This window comes from Olea europaea, chromosome 22 (genome assembly GCF_002742605.1).
Source record: "Olea europaea var. sylvestris chromosome 22, O_europaea_v1, whole genome shotgun sequence".
NCBI classification, from domain to species: Eukaryota; Viridiplantae; Streptophyta; class Magnoliopsida; order Lamiales; family Oleaceae; genus Olea; species Olea europaea.
In genome coordinates, this window is record NC_036258.1 from 6,445,760 (window position 1) to 6,465,067 (window position 19,308).

Below are 19,308 nucleotides of genomic sequence, written 5' to 3' on the forward strand. Positions count from 1 at the left end.
TCTGTTTTGACACTAAATAAGTAAATATCTAAGTTTTCATGGAAGAATACATATTTTTTTGACTGCACAATTTTATTTGAATTTCAAATTAGAATATAAAATTTTTATTTTCTTTGTGTTTTTAATTTGGCTAACTTTTTAAGTATCTAATGCAATGTAAAATTTGATTTCATTTTGAAATCAAGCATAATGGTTTTGACTTCGCAGTCATCCTATATATAAGTAAGTAGATAGATTGCCAAAATTTTTTTGGGTGTAATTTTAGGATACGTTTTCGTGTACATAAAATATGTATATAGGGGAGTCAACACTCCCTCACATTGGGGTCAGGTGGGCCCCCATCCCATGTGAGGAATGTGGACACTCCTATGTACTCAAATTATGTGTATCAAGTTGAACCCATAATTTTATCCGGTGGCTGCTACCTTTGTGTCAGATGAGCTGAAAATCCTTCTATTTCCACACCAATTGTTCAATAATCACTGGCAGATGATTTGTGAGAATTATCTATTTGGATGATTTCATTACGTATCTGCATGACATCTTTCTCAGTTTATTCGATGCTTCCACGTGAAGGTATGAAGAAATATTGCAAGTTATATTATCATTAAGGGCTTTTAAATTGCAAGTTTATTATCATTAAGGACTTTTAAATACTTTTATTTTCAAAAAAAAAAAAAAGAAAGAAAAGAAAAGGAAGAAGCTAAATGCTAAATAATGTGAAATTGTTTTGAAGAATTTATCGCACGTCCAAATCATCAACACCACGTGTAATTAAGAACACAAAGTAATAAAATTGCAATTTCTTGAATGAATTCAGTGAAATGGCGAAAGATAAGTACAATATATAAAAGCAGTTCGAAGTAATCAGTATCATTCCCAATCAAAACGGCTTATGAGCATGAAATTACTAACAATTATTATTACTCTACAGAGTAATTGTTAGCAGCAGTCAAGAATCATAAAATTGCCACATTTCAATCCATAAGTATCTTTTCTTGAATGTGAACAAACAGAAACACCCCCCTCACCTATTCTTGGATTAAAATCAACTACAAGAAGTAAGGCTGATGTTTGATAGAGGAATTCCTTCTAAACGTTCTTAAATGGGAAAAAAAGAAAATCTAAAAAAATTCTTTAACCCACGCACTGACATAATAAAATAAGATACGACAAAATTTCCAGAAAATGTGTTTGCGGAAGCCGAGGTTAATGGCACGATAAGTAGAGCTTTTAATAAAAAAATTGATCTAAAAATGTTATTAAGTAATTTTTTGATAGCGTTTATAAGTTAGAAACATGAAAGGAATTGTGACATCAATGTTCCTAGACAACAAAATGTGTTATTGAACATTAAATGATCACGTAATACTCATGCAACGTCTTGGACGAGTTAAATCAAAGTGATACATTTTATAAACGCTGAGAAATTTTACTATGTTGGAATATCTAAACCCCTATTTGATAGCTATTATTTTAAAACTTTTTAATTTATATATTTATTTTCAACTACACATTCACATAATAAAATATTCTTCTTGTAAATTTAAAGCTTTTCTTACTTTTTAACCATATTCTCCAAAAAATCACTATTCAAAATATTGTTTCTTCAAAATGGGTACTAAACAAGGGCAAAATAAAAGTTGAAGTTGTTTGAATTATTTGAATAAGATTACTTTTTCCCCCCCTTTCAGCTTGATATCACGTGAGTATGACGCGGTCATATATTGTTCAAATAGTTATTTCGCGGGGACAGGATTTCACACATTTGAAAATTGTAGATGTGAATGCGATAACTAGTAATTTAGGATCACAAGTGACATGTAATGAGGGTTGAGGGCCTTTGTGCAATTTATTTGATACGAAAGACCACCAGCAACCAAACTAGAAGTTAATTGTTTGAACACATAATAAACTTTGTATAACGTCATGTTTCACTCAGTGAACTTTGTTTGCACCTTATTACTAATTGAACTTTAAAAAGTTGCACTCCACTATCGGGTAACTTCCGTCTAGCCCAATCGCCTACATGGACAACAGTTTGCACATGTGCCGTTAAATTGATCCATCTCAAAAATGAATTACCAAGTCACTAATACCGAACATGACTTACCCATTACCCATTTCAAAAGTGAAATCATGATCTAGAACCTTACCCATTTAATCAATGATCGCTGAACTTTGCCGTGTGTTACTATTTGCTCATCAAAATTTAAAAGGTAACTCATTGCTGCTCACTAAAATTTGTTATATGTTACTACTTATTTATTGAAATTTAAAAAGTTATCTATTGCTCACCTAAATTTAAATAAAATTACCCACCAATCACTCATATTATTTCCATGAGTGTTACATATTGTAAAGTTTAATGAGCAGTGAGTAATATTATTCAAATTTAAGTGATTTAAATTTTGATGAATAAATAAGAATTTATAATAAAGTTCAATGAGTAACGAGTAAATTTTCAAAAATCGATGAGCAAGTATAATTTACAATAAAGTTCAGGATCACTCATTGAATTAACTCGGAGTGATACGTGACGTCATGTAAAGTTCAAAATTTAAAAGTAATGCCATTTGTACCCAGGCCCTTATCAGCCCGGTTACACGGCCTCATGGCCCCCACTCAATGGGGTCGGTCCCACGTCGGGCCCACGCGTGGGACCCGACCCCAAGTGAGGGGGAGGTGGGGCCGGGTTACACGCCCAGTAAAAATAGCGTGGTCCAAGAATTAACTCCCAATTCAGAGACAATTTGACGCAGTGTTTCGTATTTAGAGCTCCGATTTGGTGGTTCGGCGGCGCCGGCGTCGGCGTCGTCCAACGAAGAAAGAAAAAAATGAAGAAGCTGATGGGTGATGCCGTGATGGATGGAGGATTCTGGGACGTGGACCTGTCGACGCCAGCGACCCTTGACGGTGTAGCCCGTTCTGTTCCCAGCGAACCACTCCCTTTAGGGATTTCTCGTGGGCCCAGACTCTCTCGTCCCAAACAGATTGATTTCTTCCAGCGCTTCATGTCTATGCCTTTCGTCCCCTCTTTTTCCCATCTATGGAGATGGAGATGTAGGTCTCTCTCTTCAGCGCGTCTTCTCTCTTTATCGTGAAACTTGGTACTTTTCTTCGCTCACTCGTTTAAATGTAAATGTTGGATTTGATGTTAACAGTGCATTTCTGAATTCTGCTCTCCCATATTCTGAATTAGCAATATGATACTTGAGTTTTATTACTTCCACGGTTCCATGTTTCCCTTGTAATGGAAAACATGGTGTATGATGCTGGGACAATTGGCGAGTAGGGAAATCAGAAGAGACCCAAAAAATAATAATAATAATAAATAAATAAATAAAATTGTTTACTTATGAATGATAACTGTGTACAAGGAAGACATACAAAAATGTATCCTTGCTTGTAAATCTAAGGCCTTCCGGATGAATCAGATCTCTATTCATACATCTCCCTATGATAAATGTTGTAAAAGAAAGGAAAAAGATACATATTCTTAAATTCACATATGGGCTATCTCTCATTTTACCTTTGATAAAATCTAAAGCCAATGAATTGAAGAGAAATTGTAAAATGAATTTTCTTCATTCTTCTGATCCGTCTGTACAATGATATATATAGAGTTCAGCTCTAACAGAATTAATGGGAAGCTTTACAATTCTAACTAATAACAGAATGTTAACTAACAAATAACTGCCATGTTACTAACTAATTAACTAACTGCCATGTCATTAACTAACTAATGCAAGAATTTGTCTGTGATAACCTTCAGTGTTCACTTGGACTTCCATTTCACCATGTCAGTAAATTGTCAATAGCAAACATTTTGTCTCTTTCTTTTGTTTTCCTTACTCAGTTCAAATGGAGGAGTTGAAATTGACTGATATTTGGGTTCGAAGTCATGCAGGTTCATGACTTTACTTGGTCAGTTCAATGTACAGAAGTTTGTGACTTCTATCAGGACGAATGGGTTCAGGCAAGAGTCAGATGCCTCGTGGTTGCAAAATATTAGGAGACATCTTTCTGATCAATCTTTCTATGGCCTCAATTTCTGTTCAGAGTTGTTGTTAACACCGGATGATGTAATGACACTTAGCTTAGAAACACATGGTGATCAAAAGACTCTTAGAAAAAAAGCTGTACTTCATCACGAGTCAAGCTTGTATGACCATGATCTCTAAATTAAATTTGTACTCTCTTTGATGGGCAATTTTCATAAACCTTTATCCTCACTATACTGTTAAAATGGTTAGTCATTATGTTGCTTGTGAGTGGGGAAATAACGTTTTCCTCATGTACTTTGTATCTCATCTGTTCTAATTTGTTGGCATATCAAACTATTTTTGCCTCTTCCAAGTAACTATTTCTTTTAATTGGTTTATCAATCCTTTTCCATATAACTATGTTGTGTGGGCCCTTTTTCTTTTTTGACTAGGATATTCTCTTTCTTGGGCTTATTGATCAAAGTCTCCTTTTCTAGTTCCAAACTATGTTACATGAACCCTGAATGCTACTCCTAAGTCACCTCTCACCCACAACAATCGGACTATGCATTGGCAAATAGATGCTTCATTTTTAGCCTAAAAGGTAAATTTTGATGCATTCAATTCTTGGATGCATGTCCTGCCCAACTCCTGGACCAACTCCTAAAACTTTTTATGATGTTCTGTTTCGTAATGGTGAAAGATAAAGTTACATATCGATAATGATAACACTTTATGATTCCTTTGCAGTTTCCATGTCATAATTTCACTGTGGAGGCGGCTTCCCCAGCACTTTTTGTTGATGAGCATGGTAACTACTGGGATGTTCCATTCTCCATGTCAATGGATGTTGCACCAATTGCTTTTGATTCTGGTACAAGCTGTCGTTTCTGCATCAACCATACAGCAGGTTCACCAAAACCATATGAAGGCCAGCCAACCAGCAAAGTTCCTGCTACTTTACTTCCAGGTTTCTGCACCAAATGTGCAGTTTCGTTCGGGAAAAATATTGAGATTTGGAGAAGCGAAGCACCAAAGATAAAAATGGTGCAGCCATATGACGTTTTCCTCTCTAGCCCTCATATTTCAGCTTCAGGAATCCTAGGTAAGAACAGTCAGCCTTCTTTATAAATTTAATATTGTATGGGTTTGCTCTTGATTTTGTTTAAAAGAAAACACTGTAAGTAGGGTGTATTCTTAAAGGAAGCAAAATCTTGTCTTGTCTAATATGACTGCACTTGAGGAGACTACAAAATTTTACTCGTTCATCTCTTATTGGGTAAATAAAACTTCAATGACGAAGAATTCTAATTTTCATTTTAGACCTGACTTCTTTATGAGTAATGATCAAGAATATGGACACTGCATCCTGTAATAACCCAAAGGATGTATGTTGTGCACATTTGATGTCTGCATGCTTATTGTTTTTGTTTTAACCTAATCATTCATGGGAGCAGTTATTTAGCTTAACATAAAGCTATTTTCATCAGTTAACTTTACTTCTCTGAAAAATGCATCTAGTGTCTTTTCTTGATCATATGGCACCGTAGGTGCTGTCATCACTGCATCTATTGGAGAGAATTCAATCGGAGCCCAGGTAGAAGATGGGTCATCGAGCTTAAAAGGCTTCAGTCTTCAAGCCAGAGGAGCAAATTCTACCGTTTTAGCTGATTGATTTGCAAGGGTATCACTCTCTGCTCAGCATGGAAATTTCCAAAGGTGGTTTCTAGATCTTACTCGGTTTCATGCACGGCTAGATATTCCATCTGGGTCAAAATTCCTGTCAGGTGCCACACTTCTAGCATCTGATCTTTATAATTCTCGAACACCTACTATGCAAGCAGTTCAGGCAATTTGTCCAATTGCCTCGATTTCGTTTCAGCAGCAGGTACTTAATGTAGTATTACCGGCTTCTAGCTATTGCTCATTGTAGGTTATTCATATTTTCTCCCTGTATGCTTAACTAAATGCAGATTGCTGGACCTTTCAGCTTCAGAATTGATTCAGGAGTGAAGGTTGATCTCAAGAAAGACTCGTATTTAAGAGTGAATGATCCTGTATTTGCTATCGAATATGCCTTGCAAGTTCTCGGTTCAGCAAAGGCTGTTGCTTGGTATGCGCCAAAGCACAGAGAATTCATGATGGAGCTACGGTTTTTCGAGACTTGAAAAAATATATTTCTTCATTTGCTACTAGTTTTTCCGCTTTGACATTCTTAGAAACATTTTTTTTGGGTACTCAGAATAGTCTTCCATTTCAGATTGTATACTGTTCGTAACCTTAACCTTTAATTTTGTACCATATACATATATGAACGGTGTTATTTGAAAGAGAAACACTAAACTTTCAGGAAAATCTCAATTGGATCACTAACTTTTAATTTGTCTCAATTGGGTTATTACACTCTAATTTAATTCAAATTTAAACTCTTCACGCTATATGTACATCTTGCTTCACACTATGGAAGACATTCCATAAATGTGACACAAGCTGGACAGTATTGTGAAAAGGTGTTGAAGAAATCAAAACATGTGATTGTGTCATGTGTAAGAATGTAAACAAAGATGTAAAGAATGATGTATATTGCATGATTGTTGTGTTTAATCTCTAATCATCCCCCAAAGTGGTGAAATTTGCTTAGTTGGCAAGGTTGGATATGTGAAGCTTTAATATAATGTACACTTTTCCATCAGTAAACAAGGGAAGTAGCGCTAAGAGAGCACAGCGGATGAAAGACCGGCATGGAAGAGGGGGGTGTATATTTTATATAGCATTGAGTAAAGATGTTATGTACAACTATTGTTAAACAATTTTTTTTTTGAATGAAATAGAATATTAGAAAACTATGTTAGATCAAAATCAAAATAAAGCACATCTCAAAAACAAGCAAGTAATCCCTTGCTAGTCAACTGGTCTCCAATTGTCTGGTTATTAGGTAACTTGCAAGGAATACTACTCCATAAAATAAATCAAGCGCTATCAAGTGCAATCAATAAACAACCAGTAATGTGAGTTCAAATCACAGTGTAATTCTCTTGTTTGATATAGTTTAATTTGATACCGGCACTTGATGTGGTAATGTAGACATTGAAGCGAAACTTATTATATTGCGTTTATTCTTGATTACATTTTCTTATTTTGTGTTATTAATTGTTCTTGACAATACGAATTTTTCTTTTAATCCATAATAATTAGTATCAGAGCCTTTGGTTCGTGAGAAAGGAATGACAGGAGAAGACAGAGCTGTGCAAGGATTTGACAGGTTAGAAAAGCACAAGAAGTTTGATAAATGTTAAGTCTGAAAAATATGGGAAGCCTTCTGCAAATTAAGTGATCCACCGTGTTGAAAAAATGGGTATTTTGTGTGTAGATTGATTATCAATTAACATAACAAATACAATTTAACAATAATATAACATAGTAACTGGACATGACTCCATAGAAACAATGACGCAACAACTGTCTCATTTATTTTAGTTAGGATATTTTAGTCTTCAATATATTCATTATTTTGACAGCTTATTTTGCAATTTATTTGACTTAAATTAGCAATTAAAGGATAAAAAAGAAGTGTTGAATGGGAATGATTGACCAGTAAGTTCGATATATCAAGGCAAGAATTGAGAGATTCGAGGCCGTAAGATTGACTCGTCTCCACCCTCACGTGCGATTCCATTTTCAATACATTATATTATTGGAGTGCCTTAGGACCCTCTATTAATTAATGTCATAACGATCATTCCTCGTCCCAAGATTTACATATTATAAATTGGAATTTACTTCTATCGTGGTGACTTCAATTAAGTAGAAAATCATCGTCTTGATATTTCTTTATTTGCTTGTGTTGGTAAGATTTGAAATGTATTTCTTTAATTAAATTTAAGTATAGTATTTTGGTTAACTACTTTGACATTATTTAATTGACTGCGAGTACTAAAATTTTATTTAACATGAGATGGTACAACACGAATCTATCATCTATCAGAGCTGATATTCTGTCCATGATGACCAGAATACCAATTGCTCACCGCTGACCTGACATTGTCATGTCAGTGATCAAGTTGTATTTATGACTTTTGAAAGAAAAATGCTTAACCTACTAACGTGGACCACATTAGTAGGTGGACATTATATCTCTCGTCCATGATGGACGAGAGATCATTTCTATATCGTCTATTTATGAAAATATCATTCAGTAGACATTTCCTAAAAATAAAAAAGTCCTCCGTATGCGTGAAAGCATTTTAAATGCAATATCTAAAAGGTAAATTTTTCAATTGTATAGTAATTTAAGTTTTTATATAAATTAAATTCAGTATCATCAACGAACGAAAATTCATCAAGTCATGGTCGACAAGAGCTTAGACATCAAACATGTTTGGACATGTTATAGCAAGCAAAAAAGTGAATTAATTAGTTGAGATATAACCATCAATGAATAGTAAAATAATTAAAGTGAAATCATATAAAAAAAAAAAAATTATTTATCAATCAATGACAAAGATGTAATCCTATCTTAATGGATTCCCTAATCCCTAATCCCCACCATTCACCATTATAAAAATCCCACTTTCTTCCTCCGTTACCTCTTAACGAGACCACCAACCGTTGATACATACAGCCCCTGTATCTCCCGAATATTAAAATAAAGGGAAACTAAAAATTAAAATCTAAATTTAAGTTTTGAAAATTTAAAACTTAGGTTACAACAATCCCCTACAAGTTTTAAACATTCAAAATAGATAAAAATATCGATTTAGGCTCAATTCATTGTCATTAGCATTGTTAATGGTCACGCGCTATGATCTTGATTCTAGTAAGAATCTTTAGGAAATAGCCCAATCCTATAGCCACAACATCATGACAACTCTTACATAGGTGAGTCCTCCAAAGTTGCGATGACCCACACCTCGTGAGAATTCTCGTCTTGATACTCATTCAGGGTTAAACCCTTCATAACATCACATTTATTAGCATTATATCAACATATGGATGATCACAAATAATATGGTGCCATTACTAGTCACGCAATATAGGTTGTTTCTACCATATTAAACATAAAGATTGTGTTACTCCCGGAGGTAATTCCCTTACGGGCTTCCAGGTCCGAGTCAAATAGCAATGATTCGAAGCACTTCTTTTTACACTATTTTGGAAACCCAAGAACTCAATCCCATCACCCCTGTTATAACCCCCGTTGATTTCTTGGATTACAATTTATTTATGTCTCTCTTGAACAATAATTTGGTACCATCAGTTTGTAAAGCTCTTATTCTCCGCTTTCACATCAGTATATCTTCAAAGTCTTTTAACTTTTTAAAATATCAATAATACATTCAATTATAATAAGATAAACATATGAAATTTAGAAATTGAATCCTAGTAACACATTCAAATAGATGCATCCATTGAGCTCTTGCCTTTCACCTACATGTCTATAATTTATTTTTAACACTTTTCAAAAGTCAGTTTTTCAATTAAGAATAATAAAATATAAGGTGAAATTTATAACACCCCCACAATTTAAGGATATACAACTTTAATTTAGTAAATATATGGTCTTACAATTTATCTATTTTGATAGGATCCAACATCGTCAGGAGATAGTTGATGCACATGTTATTCAACCCCACACTTTCATGATTTCCATCCACAATAGATCCACAAATTTTTATTAGACACATTAGCAAAAATATTTTTTCCACAACAGTAAATTATAAACAAATAATTGATTATGTTTAGTATACCTATCGAAATAAGAATATGTTTAATCATGAAAAAGATTAAAACAATACCACAAATCAAATTCACATTCTCATCACATCTACCTCATAAGATTTAAGACACTTGCACTATTAAGGAAAAAAAGCCAGTCTAACATGCCATGATGAAACATATACATGTATTAATACGATTTCATACATTCATCATTGAAAGATGGATTGTTATCACTTGAGAAGATCTAAGGGAGTCCAAATTCAACTGATATGCTCGCGAAGATATTTATATTTGAAAAACTAAAGTTATGTGCGACTTCTGTTGGACTTCTCACTTGAGGAAGAGAAGCTGCGTGTTGTGGAAATCATTGGTAAAATATTGATTTTCTCATAGAAAATTGGCAGATGTGTGGAGCCTAATATACTGTACATTTTTCCCCCTCAGTTGCAATTCAACCTTCATGGTAAGGTCGATAGGGAGGATGAGGGGACGGTAGGCCCCCTAGTGTAGAGTTTGGTGGCAAAAGCCATCGAGAATTTTTTTTTAAATATTTATGATTACTTCAGGAAATTAGCACATATGTCAAGTCACCCCAGTATTTCTTCCAATACAATTAGGGAGAGGATCCATTCTTATTAGAGAGAAAATAGAGAGAGATAGGAGTCCCAAAGTACATAGTGATTCTCTTCATCGATGTAGTGAAATTTGCAGCGGCTCCTAGTATGGTAGCGTATTACATTGCGTGTTGTTCTTGCTTTCATTTACCATATAAATTGTTCTTAGTAATACAGATTATTCGTTTAATCCATAACAAACAATCATACCATATGCTGTGCCATAAACCAAAAATAGTATAATGGGAATTATCACAATGTCTTTAAATTAAAATGTATATTTTTTATATTACAACTTTTATGAAGTAATGTAGTTGTAAGTGAGTGTTCCAAATAGTGATTATGTCGAAAATTTGTTGGAGTATAACAGTTAATTAAGCATTTTTAATCAAATCAGAGAATAGAACATGATATAGTAATGAAGTTTGAAATCAAATTGAATTCAAGTATTCCAATTGAAACTAAATTAAAATTCAATAACTCAATTCAAACAAATTAAAGTTTAGCGATCCAATTGAAAATTCGTTAAGAGTTTAGCGATCGCAAATAAAACTTACCCTAGAAATAATTGTCCTTCAACATGTGCTCTCCCTAGAGGACCTTGCACTAATAATGGATGAAATTTTGTGTTTACAAGGGCCCAAGGGTAAAATGGATGAAGTTAGTGTGTAGCTCCAAAAGCTCGATTTTGACTGAAAACAGTTCTTGTACATAATTAAGGGGGGAAAGGCAAATTCTTGAAGGAATTATAATGTCAACAGAACAGCTTAGTACATTTATAGAAGAGTTTAGCGATCGCAAATAAAACTTACCCTAGAAATAATTGTCCTTCAACATGTGCTCTCCCTAGAGGACCTTGCACTAATAATGGATGAAATTTTGTGTTTACAAGGGCCCAAGGGTAAAATGGATGAAGTTAGTGTGTAGCTCCAAAAGCTCGATTTTGACTGAAAACAGTTCTTGTACATAATTAAGGGGGGAAAGGCAAATTCTTGAAGGAATTATAATGTCAACAGAACAGCTTAGTACATTTATAGAATAGACGCAACGAGGTAGCTTGGGTTCTCCTTTTCCAGCAATCGAGTTCAGTCATCCCAAGAAACACACATATGGGGTCCATTCAAAGTACATGTGAGAGGTTCATGCAGGAAAGAGAAGGAAGAGAGCTTGAATGCATCAGAATTTGAATTTCAAAGAATAATTTGCCACTGAATTTTCAAAACTACATATCAGTTAAGGTACTCACTGACGGCGAATGTTGGCCACTGAGCATTTTCTGGAAGTTTCATGGTGCTCGTCTTCAAAGCTAACAGCAGATTAGCCATCTCAACAACTCATATCCTAACATTGGTTCGGAGACATATTCTGCGCATTTATTATCTCCCTACTGTACATGCAACAGTTAGAAAGACGGCAGCTTGCATTTGCTTATGCTGTGATTCCGACCAAAACTAGTTTCAGGACCACCTGGTGGAAGCCCGAGATGCTCTTCATTATACTTGACAACCAAAAGGCACAGACCGTGTGGTGGAACTGACAATGAGTACTTGGCGAGTTCCTTACGATCTCGAGATCCCAAAATCCTGGGGACTATATCGGGGGGTACTGCTTCTCTCCCAACTTGAAGCAATAAAGCAACCTGTAAGGTACAGGAAAAGAGAATGAATTCTGATAGGATCACTGGTATGAAAAATTATAGTTTTATATCACTTCACAAAATCATGGTTAGCAAGTTCAACTGCGCAACATTCTCCTCATCCTAACATTAACTATGCAGTTATACTTAATTATGCTCAAGTAGAATGGAGGATGCTTATGAAAAAGAATTACAAATGAGAATGGAGGATGCTTATGAAAAAGATTACAAATGGAGGAGAATTGAATCAAATACCATGTTTCTAACTTGTCTATATAGAAAACCAGATCCTTCCACTTCAAGTTGCACTAGAGGTCCCTGCAGAGAATAAGATTCCATTTAAAACTATAAATTTTAAAATAAATAAAATTTATAAATATTACAAATAACCGTAAATTGTTGTGTTCATTAGACGATTATCTGTTATTTCAGTTTCTGGCCTTAACCTTCCTATAGTTTCAACTTCTTTCAAAATATACACAAACATACACATCATGCTGGTAGACAAATGAAGAGCACGAGGCCAAACAACTGAAAAAACTAAAGAAAAAGAAAAAGAAGACAGAATCAAGCACATCACTGTACAATAATTAATAATTACTTCGAAAGCAGGTAGTGCTAAGCAAAAATGCAGCAATGATAAACGTGGTCGTCACAAGAAAGTTGGAAAACAAAGTATGGAAGTGGATATGGTTTTTCAAATATTCCAAAACCACTGCAGGAAACACCACCAGATCAGGCAATAATTTATACATTGTTGGAGATGAACAGTACCATTTCGTTTACATTAAAGTGAAAGATATTCTTCACTGGATTTGGAACCCGGTCATTGCGTGATGTATTAGCAAAAGCAGAGAAGTCATGCTTTCCCACAAAATGCCTAGCAGCGTCCCTCATGGTAGCAACATTGAGTTTATAGATACTATGGTAAGCATAATTCCTGTGAAACGGGTCCATGATGGTATCATTGTAGATCTTGTAATGATAAATCTTGCTTTTGACAGAAAAACGGGCATGAAATTCTGGCACCGTAGAGCTGATTTCTCTAACTCTGATATCAGAAGGAAGAAGACCATTTAAAGCTTTGTGCACACCTTTCAGGTTGTCATAGTTGAAAGGCGTGATGAAATGCGCAACCTGAGAACTAAAGTCATCATTGATCAATTTCTTGATCAACGTCTTAAATTTCCATGACTTTGTAATAATTAAAACAGACCTGACCCCAGGCATGAACTCCTGCATCCGTTCTACCAGCACCAACTAAAAGAAGATCTTTTCGTTCTAATTTTGTTATTCGAGTTAAGGCTTCTTCAACAATACACTGCACAGTTGGTGTTGACTGTTGATATTGCCATCCTAACATTCAACATTCAGGACTGTAAGATACCAGAGTAGAGTACAAATGAATTGCCTTGGTGAAATTTACACTTGTTCTGGGTATGAGCATGAAATTAAGTGCATAATTCAGGTGAATAAAGTCTCAAAATACTTCAAACCCAATAATTTATGAATTTCCTAAGCCACGAATGAAAAAGCCCTTGAAATATGAAACGATGGTACAGGACCCCGATTTCAAATCAGTGCCCCAGATTACATAAACATAGCCAATTATGCCAGCATATCAATGTCATTGAATCAATTCTCCATACCCATGAAAGATAAAAAAGAAAAAAGAAAAATTGAGAAGTATAAAACCAGAAATGAATTAAACCTGAAAATCGGGTACCGTCGTAGGCTATAACCAGGCGCCACTTATAGGTGGAAGGTTTGAGCTTCTTCGTGTCATTATCTTCCCGATCGCCAGTCAAGTTCTGCTCGCAGCAAAGTAAACAAGAAACATGAGTCTCACTATACACGATAACTGTGAGAATGTAGCAATGAAATACGGAATTTGTACAAATTCATAACGTACGGAGCAATTGTAGGATGATATGGGGAGACAAGGATATTCCACAGGAGCACTAGGAAGCACTGATGGGATTCCAGTAGCCGACGCCGGCGCGGGCGCTGTGTTCATTTCCACTCTACGAAGAATTAGTACATTACCAGTAGTAGCCGAATTTTGTCTGATGTAGCCAACGGTTAGGGAGTTCCTACTGGATAATTTGATAGATATATTGGACGCTTTCGTATTGGGCCATTTTTGGACTCTTCACATTGGCCCATTTTCAATTTTGGGTGAAGCCCAAATGGTAGAAATTGTGCGGTTCGTTAGGCTGTAATGTACACATAATTGTTTGTGAAAATTATAGATTCTAATAGATTAAAAATTCTCATTTCATAAACAAGATACCATGTTTAATATTTCACAAATCAAAAAATTTGTTAATTAATTAATATATTTAAAAATTAATTAAACAAACCCTAATTATAACAATTTCAGTCTCAATACCCTCTCTCTCTACTCGAATCTCTTGCTCTCTTTCTCAATTCCCTCTCTCTCACGCACGATGGCCTCTCTCACACACGGCAACAATCGACTCCCCTCTCCGATCGTCGTCTTCATCGTCGGAAATTGTCAATTCTACAGATCTGCAGATCTCGTTAAAGTGGGATCTGGTTGTGATGTTGTGATTTATATTGAGTTCCAAGATGAGCTGGGGTTCGGGATGAAGAGATCAAGGTCTTTTGGGGAAGTGAGGGAGTCGTCAGACGTAAGGAAAGATGTGACTGCGTTGAGGGCAATGAAGCCTGAAAGGATTTTCGGGAAGATGGTCATTTACAGAGGCTTTTGGATTGGTTTTTGTCGTCTAGGCCTACAGGTATGGCTAAGAATGAGAGAATGATTCTAGTGGCTTTGTATTCGTCGCCCACGATCATGATGGTTTTGGAGTGATCGATCTGAAAATGGAAACAGTAGCAATGTTTGAGGCGTTGATTAATACAGTGTTCGTCGCAACTGTCGCGGGAGTTTTGGGGTGGTCGACCTAAAAATGGAAGCAGCAACAGTGTTTGGGGCGTCGATCTGTGTGATGTTCACCGTGATAGTGGTGGTGGGTAAAGCTATGGTGTTATTGGTATCGTGGTGGTGGTTAAAGCTATGGTGTTTTTGGTGTTACAGAGGTGGTGTTATTGGTATCGTGGTGGTGGGGTGTGGTGGTTAAGGCTATGGTGTTGGTGGTGCCGACAACAGCGACGGGTGGCAGTGATTGTTTGGTGATGGTCACAGATTAATTGGGTTGATTGTGACCATTAAATTGGTAATCTGTGGCTTGAAAATTGTGACTGCAACTCGCAATTGCATACGTGACCTGAAAATTGTGACTGTGACTCGCAATTGATTAATTTGTGACAAAAAAATTAATCGTGATCAATTAATTCAATAATTTGCAATGAGTAAATGAAGTGTGATCAATAAAAGTTTTGAATATATGACCCATGAATAATCTGTGTCCTGTAAAATTTTTGAATTCGTAATCGAAAAATATTCTATAACCTATAAAATTTTCGATCTATGATCGAGAAATAAGTTACGACCAATAATTTGATAAGTTGTGACTAAAAATTAATCTATGACTGGGTAATTAGATAATTGTGATAAAAAACTGTGACCTAAATATATTAAATTAATAAAATAATTAAATCATAAATAATTTTTAATAAAAATCTGATTTTTGAATTTTGAAACTTATTTTCTTAATTTTGAAATCTACCATATTTAATCTCTCAGTTATGAAATTTTTCTTTTTGTGGTAATTATAGAAAACCCTAGAGTTAAAATCTAGGGTTCAAAAATAAGATGAGTAGTTTAACATTTCAAAAATCAGATTTTTTATATTTAAATATTAATTATACGAATCAATTTCTCCCCTCACCCATCCTTTCTTTCCAATTAATTATATTCTCTCTCCAATTCCCCATCTCTCCAATTAATTGTATTCTCTCTCTCCACCCGACCTCTCTGTCCACCCATCATCTCCAATTAATTATATTCTCTCACCAATTTCTCCTCTCTCTTCTCCTCTCCACCTGTAATCTATTTCTCTCTCCACCTGTCTTCTCTCGTAGAAAAATGTCGTTTCAGCACGGCTTTTCCTTTTCAAAAGTGCTATTGCTCACAATCAAAAGCTCCCGTTCTTTTTCCTCCCCATTGAATTTATTAATCTGTGACTAATAAACAATATGTGACCGATGAAGATAAATTTTGACCAATGTTACCTAAAAAAATTAATTCGTGATCGTCTTATAAGTTGTGATCTTGTGATCTGTGATTGATACATAAATTGTGACGTATTAATTTTTGATTTGTGATCGATGAACAAATTTTGGCCTATAAAATTTTGAATTTTGATCATAAAATAATTTGTGATATTTAAAATTTATGATTTGTGACCGAAAAATAATATGTGACTAACTAAATTATGAATCTGTGACCAAATTGTATAGATATGTGACCTTAATATATTTAATTAATAAAATATATAATTAATTAATTATGTGGTTGAGGGATTTAAATGTGTATTCAGTATTTTAGGGAGTTTAATTTGGATGCTTGATTTTAGAGACTAACTGTAACAAATCATCTCTCTCTCTTCATATGGGATAATATATGGAATCCGGCTTTTAAAGGTAGGTGGACACTGATTTTTAGGAAACTAATTGATTGTTTTATATTTCTGATTTTTGTAAATTCAAACTTGTCATCTTAATTTTGAATCACCTATATTTATGCTAGGATATATGAATTTTTCCCTTGGATTTTTATAGTTAGATTTTGGGTTTTAAATAATTTAGATTGGATTTTGATTGTTCGAATTGGGTTTGAAGGAATTTGGGTTGGATTTTAATTGTTAGATTTGTGTTTGAAAGAATTTGTGTTGGCTTTTTGTTTAATTTGGGTTGGGTTTTAATTAGTGGATTTATGTTTGATGGAATTTTTGTTATGTTTTAATTGTTAGATTTGGATTTCAAGGAATTTGGGTAGGTTTTTAGTTATTGGATTTGGATTTGAAGGAATTTGGGTTGGGTTTCGATGGTTGGATTTGGGTTTGAATTAATATTTCGGTTGGGTTTTGATTGTTAAATTTCGGTTTTGAAGGAATATTTCGGCTGGTCTTTAATTGTTAGATTTGGGTTTGAAGAATTTGGGTTGACTTTTTATTGAATGACTTCGGGTTTTTAATTGTTGGATTTGGGTTTGAAGGAATATTTGGTTTTGGATTTTAATTGTTGGATTTGTGTTTGAAGGAATATTTGGGTTGGGTTTTAATTGTTGGATTTTAGGAATTTGGGTTGGCTTTTAGTTGTTGGATTTGGGTTTGAAGGAATTGGGTTGTGTTTTAATTGTTGGATGTGGTTTTGATGTAATTTGGGTTGGATTTTAATTGTTGGATTTGGGTTTGAAGATATTTGAGTTGGGTTATAATTGTTGGATTAATTGTTTGAAGTAATTTGGGTTGGCTTTTAATGGATTAAGGCATGATGGAAATTGGTTTCGGTTTCAATGGTTGGATTTGAGTTTAAAGGATTTTGGGTTGGGTTTATTTGTTGGATTTTGGTTGAAGGAATTTGAGTTAGGAAGAAAATTGGGTTGGATTTACGTTTGAAGGAATATTTGGGTTGGGTTTTAATCGTTTGATTAAGGTTTAAAGGAAATTCTGTCGATTTTAATTGTTGGATTTGAGTTTAAAGGATTTTGGGTTGGAGTTTGGCCGTTGGATTTGGGTTTGAGGGAAACGTGTTGAGTTTTATTGTTGGATTTGGGTTTGAAGTAATTTGGGTTGCATATAAATGTTGGATTTGGTTTGAAAGAATTTGAATTGTTGGATTTGAGTTTGAAGAAATTTAGGTTGGGTTTTAATTGTAGGATTTTAGTTTGAGGAATTTGGGTTGGATTTCAATTGTTAGATTTGGTTTCGAAGAAATTTGGACTGAATTTTAATTGTTGGATTTCAGTTTCAAGAAATTTAGATTGAGTTTTAATTGTTGAATTTGGATTTGAAGGAAGGGAAGAGTTCATAAACCAAGTATTAACTATGCCCAATTCAAAATCCAAGTTACAAGTTTCTTTAGTGCAAAAATCAGGTTTTAGCTAATTAATTAAAAATATTTATTAAATAATGATAATAAAGCCATTGTTATACTATTCATGATCACATATTCACAATTATAGGTCACAGATTTTATTTATCAGTCATATATCATCAAATTAATTGGTCAAAGATATTTTCAAGGTCACAAATCACAATTTTGATAAGTCACAGATTATGTCGAGGTTACAGATCAAAAAACTATAGGTCACAAATCCAAAAAATTATAGTCACAGGTCACATATTTTCAAATTTAATAGTCACATATTACTTTTTTAGTCACAGATGATCGAATTTTAAAGTCACAGGTCAAATAGCAGTCACCACCAACTCCACTGCCACCACCGTCACTTGCAACCACCCTTACCTTGTCGTCGTCGCTATCGCCATCGCCACAGCCGCCTCCACCGCCACCGCCACCGCCACCGCCAACACCAACATCAACAAAATCGACGCAACCAGATCCACCGTCGCCACCAAACACACAAAAAAAAAAAATCACTACCAAAACACGACAACCGACTGCATCGCACCCAACCCACAGCGCACCACCATCACTAGCAAACACCACCAACCGTAAAATCACTACCACACACAAAAACACCATAACCACAGCTTCATCGCAGCATCCACAGCATCCACACCCAAAAAAAGCGCCACTCATATCAGGGCCGAGATTCTCTTCCAACACCACGGCACCTACGGCACACACACCCGGAACTTTGCCAACACCACCGCATCCAACCACACCACCCATCTCACATTATCGATCTCCAACACCACCACACAAATCAGCACATATACTACAGATTTCGACAGCTGCAGCAAATCAAGCATCAACGCTCATATCGCTCGTAGCGGCACCGAAGCTGTGACTAGCTCGTAGCAGTACTGACGCTCGCAACAACGAGGCGAGTGGCGCTCAAATTTTGAGAGCTGCAACAAATCAGGATCAGGCAAGCGGCACTCAGATTGCTCACAAATCAAGCGAGAGGTTCTCAGATTTCACTTATGTCGTCGGCTGCGAAGGTACTCTTAGGTGTCTCCGGCGGTGGGCACTCTCATCGGCGATGGCAGAGGGGAGAGTAGAGAGAGAGAGAGAGAGAGAGAGAGAGAGAGAGAGAGAGGTGTTTAGAGAGAGAAATAGAATAATATTAGGGTTGGAATTGAATTAGGGGTAATATTTATTATATTCATACCTGATTTTTGAATAATGAAATTTGGTCTCTTATTTTTGAATTCTAATCTTTAAACATTTGGAATTATGTAATTTCCACTTGAAGGAATTTGGGTGGGGTTTTAATTGTATGAATTGGGTTTGATCA

General features: G+C 35.1%; 2 protein-coding genes across 2 annotated transcripts; one reads left to right on the forward strand and one right to left on the reverse strand.

The window, feature by feature from the left end:
* The first annotated feature begins 2,709 nt into the window (after positions 1 to 2,709).
* On the forward strand, positions 2,710 to 6,368 carry LOC111371556 (protein TRIGALACTOSYLDIACYLGLYCEROL 4, chloroplastic-like). The gene is given in 6 exon segments (XM_022993612.1): positions 2,710 to 3,049; positions 3,051 to 3,110; positions 3,911 to 4,158; positions 4,738 to 5,091; positions 5,537 to 5,874; positions 5,960 to 6,368. Coding segments are annotated over 6 exon segments (1,407 nt in total). The 5' UTR covers positions 2,710 to 2,837; the 3' UTR covers positions 6,155 to 6,368.
* A 4,857-nt stretch (positions 6,369 to 11,225) lies between these two features.
* LOC111371557 (tRNA pseudouridine synthase A 1) lies at positions 11,226 to 14,024 on the reverse strand. The gene is made up of 6 exons (XM_022993613.1): positions 13,867 to 14,024; positions 13,666 to 13,765; positions 13,171 to 13,310; positions 12,729 to 13,091; positions 12,210 to 12,272; positions 11,226 to 11,957 (listed from the first exon to the last, which is right to left on the reverse strand). The coding sequence occupies exons 1-6, from the start codon at positions 13,969 to 13,971 to the stop codon at positions 11,721 to 11,723; spliced, it is 1,008 nt and encodes a 335-aa protein (XP_022849381.1). The 5' UTR covers positions 13,972 to 14,024; the 3' UTR covers positions 11,226 to 11,720.
* Between the last annotated feature and the right edge of the window lie 5,284 nt (positions 14,025 to 19,308).

Coding starts and splice junctions, on each gene's coding strand:
- LOC111371557 (XM_022993613.1), bottom strand. CDS start 13,971: ATGAACACAGCGCCCGCGCCGGCGTCGGCTACTGGAATCCCATCAGTG. Junction 13,766..13,866: donor TATCATCCTACAATTGCTCC/GTACGTTATGAA, acceptor TGCTGCGAGCAG/AACTTGACTGGCGATCGGGA. Junction 13,092..13,170: donor GAGTTCATGCCTGGGGTCAG/GTCTGTTTTAAT, acceptor TTTAGTTCTCAG/GTTGCGCATTTCATCACGCC.